The sequence below is a fragment of the Notolabrus celidotus genome, chromosome 8 (assembly GCF_009762535.1).
Source record: "Notolabrus celidotus isolate fNotCel1 chromosome 8, fNotCel1.pri, whole genome shotgun sequence".
Taxonomy (NCBI): Eukaryota; Metazoa; Chordata; class Actinopteri; order Labriformes; family Labridae; genus Notolabrus; species Notolabrus celidotus.
The window spans coordinates 34,659,891-34,679,177 of NC_048279.1; the positions used below are offsets into that span (position 1 = coordinate 34,659,891).

Genomic DNA, 19,287 nt, shown 5'->3' on the forward strand with positions numbered 1-19,287 from the left:
TGTTTTAGCTCAAAAGCAGTTTTTAAATTAAATTAAATGTATCAGGGGCAGCTACACCTGACACATGGGCTGTTTCTGAAATCGCCTACTATACTAGCAGTACGTACTGATATGTCCAAAATTCAGTATGTAGTAAGTAGTATGTGAACAAGAGCAAAATCTGCAGTATGCCAAAACTCCCCGGATGTCTACTGATTTGGGAAAATATCTCAGTGTACATCGGACCAGTCTGCCTCGCGTACTGTTTCCCATAATGCACAGCGCTCGTTCTGCTTTTTCTTTTTCCTCATTTTTTGACGGGAGGAAATCCGTTTTTGGGTGCTGTGAAAGTTATCAAATTACATATAAACCACTTCCTAACTTTTTAAATCATAAATGGATGCTAAATAAGCTTTTTATTTATCGGCTTCGCAGTTGTTTACTTCCGCTTTCCGAAACCGGAAATCCAGCGAAGTCTGGCTCAGCATGCTGCATGACAGATCGGACAGAGCAGTCATACTACAGACTAAATTCAAATGCAGTATGTAGTAGGCAATACCTACTACCTACTACAATTGGTAAGTAGTATGTAGCAGGCCGTTTCGGAAACAGCCATGTTCTGCTGTGCATGGGGGGGTTGCGTGTGTGTGTGTGTGTGTCTGTGTGTGTGTGTGTGTGTGTGTGTGTCTGTCTGTCTGTCTGTCTGTGAGCGCATCTGCCGTGTGCGATAGAGAGCAGAGGAGAATTGTGAACGTGCGACCATGTAGAGACAGAAATGACATCCCATCATGTAAATAAGATAAATAACATAAGGATATTTAGTCTGTTACATAAAAGAACAAGGTATAGACCTGATCTATGAGAGAGGGAACCTTAAATCACTTCTGCTTTGACTTCCAAGGGGGGCGGGACCCGACGGGTGCGCCCCCGATGTAACGGCAGGAAAACACTGTTTGGTATCAGGCTGAAGTCTTACACAGCATGCAGTATAAGACCACAAGTAATGCATAAACGCACTTTAAAAACATATCATCCAGACTTGCATCACTAGAGGACCACGGAACAACTCTGCTCTGCAACCAAAGCGGATCACTCGTGCTTCCCTCTCGTTCGGGCGCGCGCTCACACACACATACGTGAACATATGAACCCAGCAGACCGTCGTGTGGTGAAATATATATTTCCACATGAAGCACAGTTAAAACAAACGTGACCAGCTTGGACTGAATGAATGAGGGAGGAGCGCGCAGTTCAGTGGACCTGCGCTCGACAATGCAGCCCAGAGGAGTCGAGCGCAGATCCTCTGAACTTTCAGCACAGAGCGCCTCGTCAGAAGTTGATCAAATGAATATAAAATTGCGTATCGTTCGGTTCACAGGGCGTACCGAACCGTGACCACTGTATCGAACGGTTCGATACAGATACACGTATTGTTGCACCCCTAGCAACTACATGATCAAACCTGAATATTCGTTTGTTTCTGATTGAAAGGTCCTTTAGAAACCCCTTGAACCACAACTTTGTAAAAAGCTTGAGGAGAAACAAGCTTCACAGAACTTTGAAGCAGTCTGTTTTTAAACTTTTATTTGGGGATTTTCTGTCTTTGCTATTTGTTGTGTTTTGAACTGTAGCTGCAGCTGTGAGCAGCTTCAGAGCAGCGAGCTGAGATCTGATTGTGTTTGATTGTTTTTTTTTGTAGGAAGGTTTTTTCTAGAAAGTGCAGAAAAATGTCCAATCCAGCTGGAACACACAGTTATCTTTACGGCTGCTGATTTTTGCACCAGCACATTTCTTCCCCCGTCACTATAAAGACCAGTAAGTCTCTTCCCTTCCTCTCCTCTCTCTGCTCTCTAATTTGTAGCAGCAGTATAAATGTACACTGGAAACTATGGTGTCTTTTTATCTCCCTTGTTTCTGTTTCAGTCCCTTCTTTATCCTGCTGATCTTTACCTCCTGTAAAGCTCCTTCATCCTCCTTTCCTCTTTGGCTCCTCATCTTCTCTCTCTATTGTTCACTTTCCAGTTTCATCCCCAGTGGAGGCAGAAATGTGTGATTTATCTTCCACTTATCCGAGCGGTGCAGTACACGTGGAAGTTTTCAGCTTGTAGCAAATACTATTTGTTATTTTCTTATGTTAAAATCCCTTAAACCTAACCTGTAGATACACTTACAGTACAGTCCTATACAACGTCTCTCACTACTCTAACAGTTAGCATGACACGGCTCATTGTTTATCCGTTTGACTCACATTTGACTACCTTTACACCTTTCAAAGAATAAAAAGGTTTTATTTTACAATCCTATGGCATCAAAGAAGAGCAGACAGTCTCCTCTGATTGGCTGCTGACATTTCCATAAGCCAAGAAACAGCCAGACTGTCAGAGAGAGAGTGCCTGCACGTGTTTCCAGAATAACTTGTTTTTTTTCTTGCATTACACTGAAGCAAATAAAGAAAACTATGGTTTTATACTGCATAGCTTTACTATATGTTTCTATCACAGACCTGCCGTTACATCCAGGTCAGATATCCCCACTATCATCTTTCTCTCTCTTCATCTCCCTCTATCCCTCTCTCCAACTCGGTCTCAGAAGATGTGTGTCTAACATGAGTCTGGTCCTGCTGGAGGTTTCTGCCTGTTAAAGGAAGTTAGTCCTTGCCACTGTAACTTGCTAAATGCTGCAAAGTGCTCTGCTCATGGTGGATTAAGATGAGATCAGACTGAGTCCTGTCTTTTTGACTCCTTTTTTGGGGTCTGTTATTCATCCTTTCTTTTCTTTATTTTATCCCTTCTTTCTTTCTTTCTTTCATTCCTTCTTTCTTTCTTTCTCTTTTCTTCTTTCTTTCTTTGTTCCTTCCATGTTTCTTCATCCTTTATGTCTCCTTTTCTTATCCCGTCCTTTCCTTCTGTCATTCCTTCACCATTTATTCTACTCTTTTTCTTTCTTCTCATCTCCCTCTCTTCTCTCTTTTCATAGACCTTTCTGGAGTCCCTGAGCTCCCTTGTCTCGTAGGTTCCTCTGGATCTCTGCTGCTGTGGACGTGCCAGACTCCAGCTGCTACAACTACTACTATCCGTCTCCCCACTATCATCTCTCTCTCTCTCTTCATCTCCCTCTATCCCTCTCTCCAACACGGTAGGTCTCAGCAGATGTGTGTCTAACATGAGTCTGGTCCTGCTGGAGGTTTCTGCCTGTTAAAGGAAGTTTGTCCTTGCCACTGTAACTTGCTAAATGCTGCAAAGTGCTCTGCTCATGGTGGATTAAGATGAGATCAGACTGAGTCCTGTCTGTAAGATGGGACTGGATCTGATCCCGTCTTGATGTTGGGTCTTTGTTAACAATAGAACATAGAGTACGGTCTAGACCTGCTCGTGCCTTGAGATAATGTTTCTTGGGATTTGGCGCTATATGAATAAAGATTGATTGATTGGTTTGTCTCGCAATCATGATTTAAAGAAAATTAGTCTTTTCCAAACACAGGAGGAGGCTGGACCAGCAAAACATCCCTTTAGATGCATGAAACAGCGCAGCAGAGCTTTCAAACACTGAAGACAAATTGAACAAGGACGTTGTTTAAAGCATGCTTGAGGCTTGTTTCCTAAATGTCTTTAAAAAGTCCAAACAAAGAACATCTGTACCAAAGCTGCATGGTGAAGCATTCAGACAGGAAGTCAAACTCCTCCTCTGAACTTTGTGGTTAAGAGGTCATCTATAAAGTTCACTAAAGGGACAACAGCTCACGACAACACAAGTTTGTTTTCTCTTTTCATTTCCCTCACCAGTATTTTCCTCTACCTGTGCTCTGTGTAATTTCACCCACCACCCAACCACAGCGTTTTAAAGCATCTGCAATTTCCCTCATTACACCCCCTCCATTTCATCCTCTTCTCTTTTCCAGGTTACACAAACATTTTCATACTTAGAGCAATCATTTCCTCCACAGTGCAGGGAGGAGGTATCCGAGTTTGACGAAGGCCAGAGTCTTACGTGTGATTGAGCGACTGTAAGGAGACACTTTCCCCCCTGCAGCAGCTGAACTGTGTTTGACTCCTTTCAGAAGATGTGAGGATTTCTCTGATTGCTGCAGAAATATTCTGGTGCCTAAATGTCTTCACAAACACCATCTGTGCCGTGTAGGTGGCACGAGGCAGGGAAATTAATTGTTGCATTTATAATGTTACCGATTTTTCACATGAGGAGAAGAAGATTGGGTGTCTGATGACTCACATTTACATACTGCTGCTAGAAGATACAGTGAGACACCTTTGTTCACCGAACCTCTCACACAGTCTGCTCTCCTGCTGTGTAACTTACTGACTTTTTTAGCTTTCCCCAAAATACAACCGTCTTTTTTCTTTCACCAAATCACTGAAAGCACTTTCAGATTATTCATGTTGTTGCGTTTGTTTTAAACACTTTCTTCCCCACTTCTCAATTCAACAACAAAGAGAAAAGCTTTGTCAACTTCCTTGCATGTGCAGAAGGACTCTCTGTCATTACTACTTCACAGCCGGCAGTGATATGAAAGCGCTCTCACTTAGAAACAAGGACTATGACTTCTCTTTGAAGAGTACCGCAGCATGCTTCATGTTTAAGTAGATTATTTCTCAACAATCAAAGAGACAAGAGTAATGATGAGGCTGCTTAAAGGCTTAACAGGCAATGAGTATGAGCATGCATGTTGCAGTGTGAAAGGAAAGGCTTCACTATGCAGAGTTAGCAGTAGAAGCTGAACAGAGAGGATGGAAAGTCATGGTTTGTCTAGTAGAAGTAGGATGTAGAGGGATGTAGAACAGATATTCTGATTACTGGGAGGATAGGGGATGCACGGACACGGTAAATTGAGATGTCAGATGAAGCAGTATGATCTGGATCAAGCAGCAACCTCCGGCCGTGAGAGTTGAAGCCAAAATGGAAGTGTTGAAAACTGCAGTTCATCGAGGATCCGCTTGAGGCTGGCTCCGGATGTACAGGAAACCACATACACACAAATTCAAAAAAGCCGATCTTTACAGCAGAAATAAACATGTTTACAGTCTGGTTCAAAAGAAGAGTGTAGTCTAGGGGTGAATTTTTTTCTAACGTGACAATTTCAAAGATATTGAGATCACGAGTTTTCCATTATAAGAGGCACAGCTGACTTGATTGACAGGCATGAACACTGTAGCTGTTGGCTAGGAGGCTCAAACCCCGCCTCTTTACCTAGACTGAACTTAGGTTGATTTTAACATTTCCAATATGGTTCCCGCTGACGATTGGCTTCAAAACAGCGCTTCAGAAACAGATGGGTGACGTCACGGATATCGATATCGATATCGGATATCGCAGACGACACCACCGTCATCGGTCTCATCCAGGACGGAGACGAGTCTGCTTACAGACAGGAGGTGGAACAGCTGGCTCTCTGGTGTAGTCAGAACCATCTGGAGCTGAACCCGCTCAAGATGGTAGAGATGACAGTGGACTTCAGGAGAAGCAACCCCCCCACCATCCTGAACAGCACTGTGTCTACTGTGGACTCTTTCAGGTTCCTGGGATCCACAATTTCCCGGGACCTGAGGTGGACCTCCCACATAGACACAATCAGAAAAAAGGCCCAGCAGAGGATGTAGTTCCTGCGTCAGCTCAGGAAGTTCAACCTGCCCCAGGAGCTGCTGATCATGTTCTACACCTCCATCATCCAGTCTGTTCTGTGTACCTCCATCACTGTCTGGTTTGGATCTGCAAACAAACTAGACAAACACAGACTGCAACGGACTATAAGGACTGCAGAAAAAATCATCGGTGTCGACCTGCCCCCCATCCAGGACTTGTACCGGTCCCGGGCCAGGAAACGGGCAGGTAGCATCACCGCTGACCCCTCACACCCTGGACACAAATTCTTTAAACTCCTCCCCTCCGGCAGGCGCTACAGATCACTGTGCGCCAAAACAACCCGCCATAAGAACAGCTTCTTCCCCCAGGCTGTCACTCTGATGAACACTAAACCATCACAGTGTCATACCTGTCAGATAAATACTCTCTGTAAATATACATGTAGATATACAATGCAACAATTCTCCAAGCAGAATTCCATATTTCTATTTTTTGTATTATTTAACTTCTATTTTATAATGTAAAACTACCTCTGCAACTCACCACTGCACTTTATCATATTATTTTAGCCTGTACATATTAGACATGCCTATTTGTTGTTTCTTTGTATTTATAGCTAAGGTTATTGTTATTATATTTTTATTTTATTTTTTATTGTAGTTCTTATTCTTATTCTTATTCTTATGCCTTGTACAAAGAGAGCACAGTTTACTAAAGTCAAATTCCTTGTGTGTTCAAGCAAACTTGGCGAATAAAGCTGATTCTGATTCTGATATTACATCCGCTATTTATACATTCTATGATCTGGGTGATGATAAATAAAGTCAGTAGAAATAAGGCCTGGCAGCCTAACCTGGCAGGGATGAGGTCCAGTACAAACCATAGACCGTATAATAAATGGACGTAGTAACCGTGACGTCACCCATCTGTTCCTGAAGTGCTGTTTTGAAGCCAATCGTCGGCGGGAGCCATATTGGTTATGCTAAACACAACCAAACTTCGTCCAAGCTAGTGTGAGGTAAAGAGGCGGGCCTTTAGCCTTTTTGCTAACAGCTATGTGTTCTCGCCTGTCAATCAAGTCAGCCATGTCCCTATTTGGGCAAAACTTGTAAGTTTAATATCTTCAAAAATACAGTTATAAAGAAATTGACCCCGGTAGAGTGTGTGCAGAGAGAGAAAAGAGCTACTCAGACCTAAACTGTTTTTGAACCAGGCTGTAAACATGTTTATTTCTGCTGTAAAGATTGTCTTCTTTGAATGGGTGGCCTCTAGTGGACGCTCTATGAACTGCAGTTTTTAGCCCTTCTGCATGGGCTTCATATTTTAAGACCACAGATTGCCGCTTGGTACAAACTCATCTCTCACCCTGGCTCTTTCGCTCCTGTCCTGTTTCTAACATCTCTGAATGTACTTTGCTCTCTCTCTCTATTTTGGTGTTGGTATGGTGGGAGGTGAGAGCTTGCATGGTGGGGGGTGGCTTTGGGATGCAAGAGCTCACTGTTTAGCCTCCCTGAGGCGTCGTGGGGCCTAACTAAACCAAGGAAGGGAAGTGTCCACTTGACAACGGCAGTGATGTACTGGCTCTTGCTGCTCATCTCCCATCTGTGTCGGGTTGTGAGGGACGAAAGGAGCCATGTGCTAAGCTACATAGCTTATCAGAAGGGACTATTAGTATGAGAGCGTGATGGGATGGCTTCACTGAGCGTGTATCTTTCTTATTGAAGTACAAGCACCTTGTGTTTATCTTAAATGACACATAAATGGGATTTAAATCACGTTCACACACCCTTGTTTCAGTCATGCAATGTGAAAGTGTGCTCACATGAACATGTCTGCATGTCTGCTCCAACAATTACCCACAAATGGATGTTAACCCGCTCCTGTCTGGATGCATTCAGACATAAATCACTCCGTTCTCGGGTCGGTTTGGTAATGTGCTGTAACTGCGCCAGAGCAGCTTTTCTGTCATGATGGCGATTACGTGTGTCTGGGCTGTAAAACCCCTCAGACGGATGACGCATGGACGTGTCTAATTTATGATCCTGTGAAGAGTTATTGTTTTTCTCACATCACATCTGTTTACAAACACTTAAAATGTGACCGGCTAAAAGAGCCTGTTTCTAAAATCAATCAGACGTCCAATAAATTGTCACCCTCATTTCCTCTTTTGAACGCAACTCAGCCAGGACACACTTTCACTCTGTGTCCTCATGATTTAATTCAACATTTCCTGGCATCAGAGTATTTTTTTGTTCCTGGTTTAAATGATAATTCTGCTGAATCACCTTGCCCCTGATATCCTGCATGGAGCCAGGTTACCCAAAAGGAAGCAGATATGAAAGACTGTAATCAGATCTAAAACAGGTAGGACGTATTTCATTGAGTAGATGTCATTTTTATGAATGTAAGGATTCTAAACCAGAAAGGAAAACACAATAGAGCTTTATGTTTAAACCTCAAACAGAAGGAATAAGTACCGCCTCTCTCTGCGATCTGAGACTCTCCGTCTGTCTGGTGGATCCACTTTTTAAACTCACATCTCATGAATCCTGACATTTATCTACCAAAGCATAATGGCTGTTATTTAAAGCCATGAAATGATGATGGAGACAGCGTGTTCCAGGGAATAAAATCTCCATTAAAGGGCTGACTAGTATTTCTTTCCTCTCTGGTACATGCATGGGAGCAGACATTAAATGTTAGCATGTGGTACCGTGTAAAGAATGAGTCGAGGGAGAAGTTTCAGAGGTTTTTGATGCTAAGGGAAAATGTGAACAATGTTAAAGTCATTAAGGTAATCCTGAAAATGAGGTACATTTAGTTAAGTATGGTCCCACTGGTGATGTGACTGTAAGATTTCAGCTACCAGGCTACCTTTGCTTGTGTCTGGTTGAATCAGCATTCCAATAAAGATAACAATTATTGGTCAGTCCAAAAACAAAGTCATTCATGATTTCATACTCCGTATTGAGCGAGTTTGATGTGGACTAAAGCTCATTGTCACAATGAATAATGTATTATCATTGGTGCCTTTTGCAAGATACTTTCTCCACAATTGACTGCACACCTAGCCAACAGATGCTAGCAGCTCTGCTCTCCATACATCTAGTCCCAGCAGCAGGCTGAGCAAGGTGACCCAATCGTTCCTCTACCTGGCAACGTTTTCAGGCTCCTCTTTGGGAACTTCTGAGGTGCTCACTGATGAGAGACAGCTCCCGATAAAGTTAAGAGATCACTCAAATGTTCCTTAAATCAGCATCTATACATGCATGGAAGATAAACAAAGATGAGCTGCTTGCATTATTTCGTTAAAACAGGTGTAATGTCACCCAACAGTAATGTGAAAGACTAGTGGAGAACATGATGAGTAGCAAAAGGCTTGGTGGTTATGCCACCAAATACTGATCTGAGCTCTTCATACATCAAATAACCAGTATTCTGATGTTTAAATGATTTTGAACTCTTTGCATTATTCAGTCTGACAATAACTGCATTTCTGTGTTACCTTCACTAGTTGTCATTTTTTGTAAATTAAAGACCTACATGAAAGTATTTCATTTAAAAGAAGGAAAGTTAGGAAAAATGTTGAATAAATTCAAACAAAAATATTCTTTTTTTATCAAACAAACAACAATGAATGGTAGAACCACGCTGCTAAAGCTCAAATCTCACTGAGTGTAGTTTCTTGATGCAACTCAAGAAACTTTACTTGTTGCATTGGCAGCCATTATCACTCACTACAATCACTTAAAGGTGACATATCATGCAAAACGGACTTTTTAATGGTTCTCTACCTGAAATATGTGTCCCTGTCTACAAACCCCCTGAAAAGTAAAAGAATCCATTCTGCCCCTGTTCTGATTTCTCCACCTTTCTGTAAATGTGTGCTGAAACCAGCCGTTTCAGTTTTCAGTGTTTTTCATACGTCACAACGCCATCCGGTCTGTAACAGGAAGTCAGAGCTCGGAGCTTGTTCAGCCCATAGACTGTATAAAATACAACTCAACCCCTCCTCTGTTTTTCATTCCCTGCACACATGTGTGCTAACAAGGAGCTTAGGAGGGAGGCATGCTAGTTGTAGGCTGTCTTAATAAACACAAAGGTCGGTTTAACTCCCCACGTCTGCAGATTTGAAGATCTAGTGGATGATTTTTATTTATCATGGATAAGTGCTAGCGCTAGTTAGCATAGCCACATAGCTACATGTCGTAGCTGTAGCTGTGTACCAAGACACACGTCGACATACTTACAAATAAAACAACAAGAAACAATAAATCTGTGACCAATGGTTCAGAAAGGTCCTGCTGCAGGCGCCTCTCCGTCAGGATCAGATTCTGGATCAGATTCAGAGGGTTGAAGTAACGCGGGTCTGTGAGCAGCCGTGTATATTCAGCCAACATGTAAACATTAGATCAACGTGCTGGAGAGCCGAGGCCACATCCACTTCCTGAGGGGGCGTGGTTAGAGAGAAAACAGCCTGTTCATGCCTGAAATGCCCTCTTCTTCAGCCCTGCCAAAATCTGATTTCTAAGTGTTTTTTTGAGCATAAACTTTAAAGACATGTTTTGGGGACCTCTTAGACCAATATGTTTTGATGAAAAGAGCGTGATATGTCACCTTTAACTCCTTACTTTTGTGCTTGTAATATCTTTTTTTTTAATTAAAGTGTTGCAGAACAATCCAAGACGGGTGAGAGACATGACAATGCAATATATAATATAAAAAACAATGTGAAAGGCAGGACAAGTGAACAGTTAGGAGACAAAACAGTGAATAACAGGAACTAACAATTGTACTATCTTGTAATAAGATTGATATCTGGACTAGTCAGGACAGTGTTAGATTAAGTTAGATTAAGTGTTAGGAGATATTTTGATGAGAACTCTTACACTCAGTAAGATTTGAGTTTTTTGCAGTACAGACATCTTAATTTTTTTCAAAGCTGTGTGTTATTCCACCAGGTCTATCTTGGAATCTCCTCTCAGATGGACCTGCCTGGAAAACTTCTAAAGGGAGGTGTTTAAGAGGCCTTATAATCAGATATCCAAACCACCTTGCCTGGCTCCTATTGCTTATCAAGAAATCTTTCACTATTAGAGTCGGTATAAAGGTTTACAGAGGGTCTCACAAAAGAACAAAGAGCTGCTCACTACAAACCTGTATTAATTACTGTTGGGTTGTCATTCTGTGCTAAATTATGAAACACAGACTAGTTAGTACAGTCAACCTAAGTGCTCCCAGTTCTCTCTCCAGGTCTGATTCTAATGTATCTGGACTTTCTGCTCATGAAGCACTCTGTGGGTTTTACAGATGATCCACAGTTCAAAGTACTGCTGGTGAAAACTGCTGACCATCACTCTGGTTCAAGTCTTAATGCTCGGGGGGGATCCAGGGACACAAATCTGGGTCAGTTTTACAGAAAAGCTGACCATGACAGAACTTCCACTACAGCGCTGAGTCCACGTCTGTCGGTGGTCCATCAGTGGGAACCATCACTCTCAGACTCTGGATGATTTTAGTCCAGGCAAAAGAAAAAGGCGGAGAGAAACCATCTGTTTCCAAATATCCATGAGACTAAGATAAGGACTTCAAACATTCCTGCAGCTCCTCACATTCACACTGACTGAGAATGTTTTTGATTTATGTTGTGTCATATCTGAATATATCAGCTCTGACGCATCAGCGGCGGCATTATGAATGTTTCCTGCAATTCTTTTTAGCAGAAACAACAAATCTGTGCCTCCTCCATGAGCTGCTCTGACGCATGATGACAAAATAAAACATTTCTTTCTTCCATATTTTAGCTCCCATCAACAACAACAACCATCTATCAACACTGAGCTGAAGCAGAGAGCAAAATGTGTTTACTAAGCACACAGGCTCGTGCACAAATCAGGGCCGACAGACGTACAATCCTGCGATGGAGACAGTGAGACGTAACCTCAGCTTCAGCATCTGTTTCCCACCTTCTGAAAGACAGCAGTGCTGATGCTTCAAATGCAATCAGAGAACCGAGTCATTACCAAAGTGTGAAAACCCTTACCATGCATGTAAGTCAGAGCAGGTGCAGGAAGGCACAGTAGAAGTACAGTTTAGAGGGGAATATTAACATGGGGCGGTTTGCATTAACCAGTCAGACTGTAGAAAAGGCCCCAAAGTTATGTTAAGTCCTGTTTGGTTTCAGTTCTGTTTAAGTGATGCTTTCACTTTCAATGTGGGAGGGGCTTCCCCAGCTAGTGTTTGACTGTGAGTGAGGCCATGCGGTGATGAGAGCGGGTGCAGTGACAGACGAGTGATAAGAAGCTGGATGTGCGTTAATGAAAGAGTGAGTGTTAATCTAAAATCTTGATGTTGCACTGTGAACTGTTATTGAGCCACTGTTCGGAGTGTAGCTGTTCACCATGTGTTCATTTTGTAGATTTGTAGACATCCCGGCACCGACCGGCTCTCTTGCTAAGCTATTGGGGTAGTATAAAGAAGTGTGTTTATTGCTTTACCTGTTTAAGATATATTTGTTGTCCCTTTTCTTTGTAGAAAACCACACGCACACTCACACGAAGTAAAAACCCCAAATCAACCAACTTCCGACTCTCTGTCTTTTTCATGCGCTTGAGAATTTGGCCTTAAAGGTGACATATCACGCTTTTTTCATCAAAATATATTGTTCTAAGAGGTCCCCAAAACATGTCTTTAAAGTTTATCCTCTGACCACGCCCCCTCAGGAAGTGGACATCCCCTCGGCTCTCCAGCATGTTGATCTAATGTTTACACGTTGGCTGAATATACACGGCTTACTTCAACCCTCTGAATCTGATCCAGAATCTGATCCTGACGGAGAGGCGCCTGCAGCAGGACCTTTCTGAAGGATTGGTCACAGATTTAGTGTTTCTTGTTGTTTTATTTATCAGTATGTCGACGTGTGTCTTGGTACACAGCTACAGCTACGACATGTAGCTATGCTAACTAGCGCTACCACTTTTCCATGAAAAATAAAAATCGTCCACTAGATCTTCAAGTCGGAGTAAAACCGACCTTTGTGTTTATTAAGACAGCCTACAACTAGCATGCCTCCCTCCTAAGCTCCTTGTTAGCACATGTGTGCAGGGAGGGAAAAACAGAGGAGGGGTTGAGTTGTATTTTATACAGTCTATGGGCTGAACAAGCTCCGAGCTCTGACTTCCTGTTACAGACCGGATGGCGTTGTGACGTATGAAAAACACTGAAAACTGAAACGGCTGGTTTCAGCACACATTTACAGAAAGGTGGAGAAATCAGAACAGGGGCAGAATGGAATCTTTTCATTTTCAGGGGGTTTTTAGACAGGGACACATATTTCTGGTAGAGAACCATTAAAAAGTCCATTTTGCATGATATGTCACCTTTAAGTGGTGTTCTGGCCGACACCCCTGTGTGAACCTGGTAAAACTACACAAACTAGTGTCCACACAGAGTTATCAACATTATGTCCACTACACAGACATCAACTGACAATCAAGTCTTTCTACTCTTCTACAACCAGTCAGACATCGAATCATCATTCTATGACGCTGGTCAACATGGTTATTGGGAAACTTGCCTAATCTTACGGTTGCCTGACTTCTCCTCCAGTGTCAGTGGTCTGTTAAAGTTGAATATGATACCTTTAAATAACTTCCTTATAATAACTTGTGAATATTTTGAGTTACCTGCAGTTGTTCTTTGAGGAGGAAAGATTAAACTGTGTGCATATTAACGTTATTCTAATATTTATTGGGATAGCAAGCAATCTGCTTGACACAACAACTGTAACTCATTTGCACTTTGTCATGGCATGTTTTTGGAATAACTATATTTTCATGTTAAGTCATGGTTTAGAAAGCACAGAGTGAAACGTGTGTCCTCAAACTGCTGCATACACATCAGATAGAAAAGGTTTAGACTCTGCTGGCAGAGGAGCAGCAGGGTTTGCAGCATTAGTGAACATACAGTATGTTCTGGCACTAACCCAGTCTTTCAGTACATTTTATCTCTTCAGTCATTACCTTTTTATCTTGTTAAAGGTACTTAATACAAGAACATGGGGTCAGCATATAGAGACAGTAAACGGCTAACAGCCTCAGGGCTACAATAAAGAGCAACAGAAGGTCGGGTCAAGGATCACATGTTGGTTGAATCATGGACTTTGTCGTCACTGCAAACATTGTATACAAACACACAGATACGTACAGAGACCTCCACCCTCACTGCTCTGTCACAACAATAACACTAATGCATTATGGGTCCTCCAGGCCATGGCTATTCATAGAGCAGTCTTCAAATGTCAGCAATGCAAGGGTACTGACATCATCATGACAGAGTCATACCACCACTCAGTTAAACAACCAGACATCGAATCAGACGGAAAGATAACCAGCTGTTTGATAACTTAGTCGACCTGAAACTGTCGGTCGCCTCAACTGCTGCATGTGAATCCTGCAGCCATCACCTGATCTGATCAAACAAAGATAACCAAAAAGTTTCTGCAGTAAGAGTTATTCCTGTTTGTATTTCATGCATTTTTCTTGAGATGTTGTCCAACATTTACCCAGGACTACCACCAGGCGGCTGTGGCTCAGTGGGTAGAGTCGGTCGTCTTACAATCAGAAGGTTGCCAGTTTGATCCCAGCTCCGGCAGTCACATGTCAGTGTCCTTGAGTGAGACACTGAACCCCAAATGTTGTTCAGCGGTGTATGAATGTGTCTCACAAAATGAGAGATCAGCTAATACTGATGGTTCCTTACATTAGCAGCCTCTACCATCTGTGAGTGAATGGATGTGAATACAATGAGTAGTATGTAAAAGCGCTTTGAGTGGTCAGACAGGCTACAAAAGCGCTATACAAGTACAAGTCTGTGTCTGTGTATTCTCCTCTCCTCATCCATGTTGTCTTTCTGGTCCTCTGAAAACCTCTGACCTGTTGACTCCAGGCCTGGCTCCGCTCATCATGACTTTGGTTTGTTGTTGGAGTTAAGTGAAATACGATCTGGTGATAACACAGAGTGTTTTATTCTGAAAATTAACCGGATGTTTTCATTTTGTTTTGGTGAAACCTGACTTCCTGTCCCGCTCCATCTGCTCTGTTGAGATTGATGCTTCGTGGTCGGACATCCGGCAAAAGTGGAAGTCTTGTGTATCTGATCCGGAGGGCTCCGACCTGCCGGATCAGATATTCAGCCTAAATGCAACGGAGCGGATCCAGTGGAAGTTAACACATTGACTAGAATAGTAACCTATCAGATGCGGTGCCGTGACAGATCGGAGAAAGGCCAGACATGGGTCAGGTGGAAATTGGCCGTTGGTTTGGTTTGTTTACGATTGTCTCCTAAAGGAAATCTAATAAGCAGTTAAATGTTCCCGGCCACCGAGTCATGTTGTCCTGCTGTTTGATGCCCCTCAGGTAGTGGAGAGCACTTTATTGAAGCTTTCAAACAGTAGGGGAGAGTTGGGTAAAGTGAGACATTTTTAACATTTTTTCCCCTTTAAGTGAGCTAAAATGATATATCAGTTAAATTTACAAATTTCCCATTAATTCAGGATGTTTCCTAGCAATGGAAATTATCAGAATGTATTCAGGACGAAGGGCAGTGAAAATATGATTGTTTTTAAAAAAGTGGTCTCGTGTCTCACTTTACCCCAGCTTAGGGGTAAACTGAGAAATCAAGGGGGTAAAGTGAACCACTTCCTTTTTCCACTCTGTAACAACCATAACAACACATGTTGTAACAGTTAGAATCCTGACAGCTAGCTTGACAACCACACATTCAAGAACTAATGTCTTCACCTAAAGAAGACAATGCATTATTATAAGATTTAGGTTTGTGGCAAGATCAGTTGGCCTTAGTTAACCTACAGAATCATGTGATCTCTTGCAAACCACAGCCTACTTGTACATTGTGTCTTTGTCCAATTGGCAGGGACAGGGATATATTCTACGTATTCAAATGCCAGATGACGGCACTTAACTGGAGGAAGGCCATGGAACTGTTCAGCTAGCTGTTTCAAGTGTTTGGCAAGCTCCTCCTCCATCTCATCTGTAAATATTCTCTTTGCCTCAGCTACTGCACCCCAGGCTACTAATTTTACTTCCCCTTTCTCTTTTTTCTTTATGAATCTTAGGAGGCTTGACTTGTCAATATTTCTATCCCTTGCAGCTGCTCTTATAAACTTCTTTCCTTCCTTGACCTCAGCGGCTGCACTCTCCATCTCCTCAAGGGGTGTTTTGCCCCAGGTTGTCTTCCTGGTGTATTGCCTTGGCATGACGGCTTTTCTACAATGTGTATGACATAAAAAATAAAACATATGTAATGTAATATTACATTCAAATATGTTTAAGACTAAACATAACGCATTTGTCTCACTTTACCCCACTGCCACAATTTTAGAAAAAACAACCTCTCTTAGCAATTCAGGCTAATCTTCAGCTAGCATCATCACATGGTTTTAAATGTCGGTACTTTAGTACACAGTCCTAACTGTGGTGATGACATCAGAGCTCTACATCAATGGCACATTCAGAATGTTGCCACGGTAACGAGATCTTATCTCCCTCTCTCGTGACACTACGCTATAGGGTGTCGCTCGTTACCGTGGCAACATTCTGAATGTGCCATTGATGTAGAGCTCTGATGTCATCACCACAGTTAGGACTATGGTACCTTGTATTGAACTATTCAGACGTGTGCTGGTAGACTGAACCACTTTCAACCACACTTCTAAACTTGACAGAGTCCACATTCAAAATGCAAAACCAGGATAGTCTCAACAATATGGTAATAAACCTCCCAAAGATAAATAATGAAGAGAGACAACAGTGGCTTGAAGAGTTGAAAGAAAAAGACAGAGTCATCAGTTCATTGAAAGAGGAAGCCAAGGCTTTCCAGGAGGAGCGGGAAAACCACACAAGGGTGATCCATGAGCTGAAGGAGGAACTGGAGTCCACCAAAGTGAGGGCCATGGACTTGCAAAACAACCTTGAGAATGAAAAAACGAGGGTTAAAAAAGTGATGAAGCTCAACGAAGTCTGTAGAGAACGATCAGATTATCGGGTGGCTGATATTTGCAGATATTATGAGGAGAAGATCATAGAGGAGCAGCAGATAGCCGATGATGAAATGCATTATTTTATTGAGAAACGAGACAAAAAATGGATTAAGCGGATTGAGGAGATCGAGGCTTCACAAAAAGACCAGGTAGAGAATCATATTGAAAAAAGGGCGAAGATTGTGCTGCCTCACCTTGAGGAGGTGAAAGATTTAAATAATCAACAGCAGGTGGGAGATATCTATGGGTCAGCTATGTTGTATGATTTGAATAGTGAACTAAAGCAAGAAGTGAAAATACTAAAGGACCTATACACAAAGGAACGTTTGGATAAGGTAAAAGCAGAAGAGGAGCTAATATACCTCCGAAGAGAAAACACTGGCCCGTCAGAATGTGTGGAAGATCTTCAACATGAAGTTAAAGCCATTGAACGTGAGAAACAGAGGATGCTAGGGATTAAGAACAGAGAAATCAATCAGTTACAGAATCAGCTGGATGATCAGAATCTAGAACACGAGGCAGAAAGGCATGAGTACATCACAGAAATCAATGAGCGGAAAAGATTCGCTGACATCATTCAAAATGAGATCGCAGATTTAAGACTGCAGATTGTTCAGGTGAATGACCTAAAAGATCAGTTGGCGAAGAAAAAGGCAACCCGAACACCCCATGAACTTTTTTCTGTGGATTACCAAAGAGAACAGGAGGAGGAGTCAGAAACTGAAGATGAGACTGCTCCAGTCCCCCAAGGAAAAACTGATCGTACTCCATCAGTGCATCCTAGTGACATTAACACTGCATCCTGTTCACTAAACACCATAGCCATAAGTGTGAAACCATATCATTCTAAAATTGATGGTGGTTCCCCCCACCTAAAAGATCAGTTGGAGAAGAAAATGGTAACCCGACCACCCCATGAAGTTTTTACTGTGGAGGAGGAGTCAGAAACTGAAGATGAGACTGCTTCCGTGGAAACCTATGAGTCGTTTAGAAATAATCAACCACAGGCAAAGAAAAAAGTAACCACAACACCCTATGAACTTTTTTCTGTGGATTACCAACCAAAACAGGAGGAGGAGTCAGAAACTGAAGATGAGACTGCTCCAGTCCCCCAAGGAAAAACTGATCGTACTCCATCAGTGCATCCTAGTGACATTAACACTGCATCCTGTTCACTAAACACCACAGCCATATGTGTGAAACCATATCATTCTAAAATTGATGGTGGTTCCCCCCACCTAAAAGATCAGTTGGAGAAGAAAATGGTAACCCGACCACCCCATGAAGTTTTTACTGTGGAGGAGGAGTCAGAAACTGAAGATGAGACTGCTCCCGTGGAAACCTATGAGTCGTTTAGAAATAATCAACCGCAGGCAGAGAAAAAAGTAACCACAACACCCTATGAACTTTTTTCTGTGAATTACCAACCAAAACAGGAGGAGGAGTCAGAAACTGAAGATGAGACTGCTCCTGTGGAAACCTCTAAGTCGATTGCACAGAGGGTGAGGTCGTTTTTTTCCAAAAGTATCTTCAAAGGACAAAACAAAGTTGGACCCCAAGTGGAACCACTGTCCATCCAACCGGAAGTCACAGATGCACCAGTCCCCCAAGGAAAAACTGATCGGACTCCATCAGTGCATCCTAGTGACATTAACACTGCATCCTGTTCACTAAACACCACAGCCATATGTGTGAAACCATATCATTCTAAAATTGATGGTGGTTCCCCCCACCTAAAAGATCAGTTGGAGAAGAAAATGGTAACCCGACCACCCCATGAAGTTTTTTCTGAGGAGGAGGAGTCAGAAACTGAAGATGAGACTGCTTCAGTGGAAACCTATGAGTCGTTTAGAAATAATCAACCGCAGGCAGAGAAAAAAGTAACCACAACACCCAATGAACTTTTTTCTGTGAATTACCAACCAAAACAGGAGGAGGAGTCAGAAACTGAAGATGAGACTGCTCCTGTGGAAACCTCTAAGTCGTTTGCACAGAGGGTGAGGTCGTTTTTTTCCAAAAGTGTCTTCCCACGATGTGACACATTTGGACCAGAAGAGTAACCACCTTCCATCCAACCGGAAGTCACAGATGCACCAGTCCCCCAAAGAAAAACTGATTGTACACCAACAGGCCCCCAAAAACTCTTCAAAGCCAAAATCCACCATCCTAGACCTCCATAACCCCCTTAAATCCTCATCCCTGAACCCACAGAAACCAAAACCTCTTTCAAAGACTCAGTGATCCAAACGTCTGAGTGAAGTCTTCTTCTCTCCAACGCTGTAGGGTTTTCACCGAGAACTTCGGTTTCCCCTTCAGTCCATAATTGTCAAACTCTAATTTGCTTATTCTAATAAAAACCATTAAAACGTATTTACTGTTTGCAATTTCTCTGATTAAATGTGTAACTGGTGTGATTGGGGCACTGCAGGAGCTGACACATGGACTGGTTTCATGCATTTATTTGTTCTGCAGAAGACAATGCAATTTATTTTAACTAATTATTTCAACTTTTTATCTCAAAATATGACTCATTATCTCAAACATTACAACAACTGCAACATAATTTGGACTCTTAATCTCATGGTTGACGTACTGTCTCATAATTTGGACTTTTTTCTCAGTTATAACTCGCCATAGGTTTCTTTTGGAATCAA

General features: G+C 42.3%; 2 protein-coding genes across 3 annotated transcripts in view; one reads left to right on the forward strand and one right to left on the reverse strand.

Moving 5' to 3' along the window:
* Positions 1 to 19,287, reverse strand: part of htr4 (5-hydroxytryptamine receptor 4) — a 364,595-nt gene that overhangs the window by 321,018 nt on the left and 24,290 nt on the right. The gene's annotated exons all lie outside the window — the stretch shown is intronic.
* LOC117817247 (hyaluronan-mediated motility receptor-like) lies at positions 16,191 to 19,012 on the forward strand. Of its 2 annotated transcripts, none has more exons than XM_034689824.1 (2): positions 16,191 to 17,725; positions 18,587 to 19,012. In XM_034689824.1, exons 1-2 carry the CDS (start codon positions 16,333 to 16,335, stop codon positions 18,691 to 18,693), a joined length of 1,500 nt encoding a protein of 499 aa, XP_034545715.1. In that variant the 5' UTR covers positions 16,191 to 16,332; the 3' UTR covers positions 18,694 to 19,012. The 2 variants fall into 2 exon arrangements, with proteins under 2 accessions (XP_034545715.1, XP_034545714.1); XM_034689823.1 differs by having other exon boundaries at positions 16,239 to 16,782; positions 16,864 to 19,012.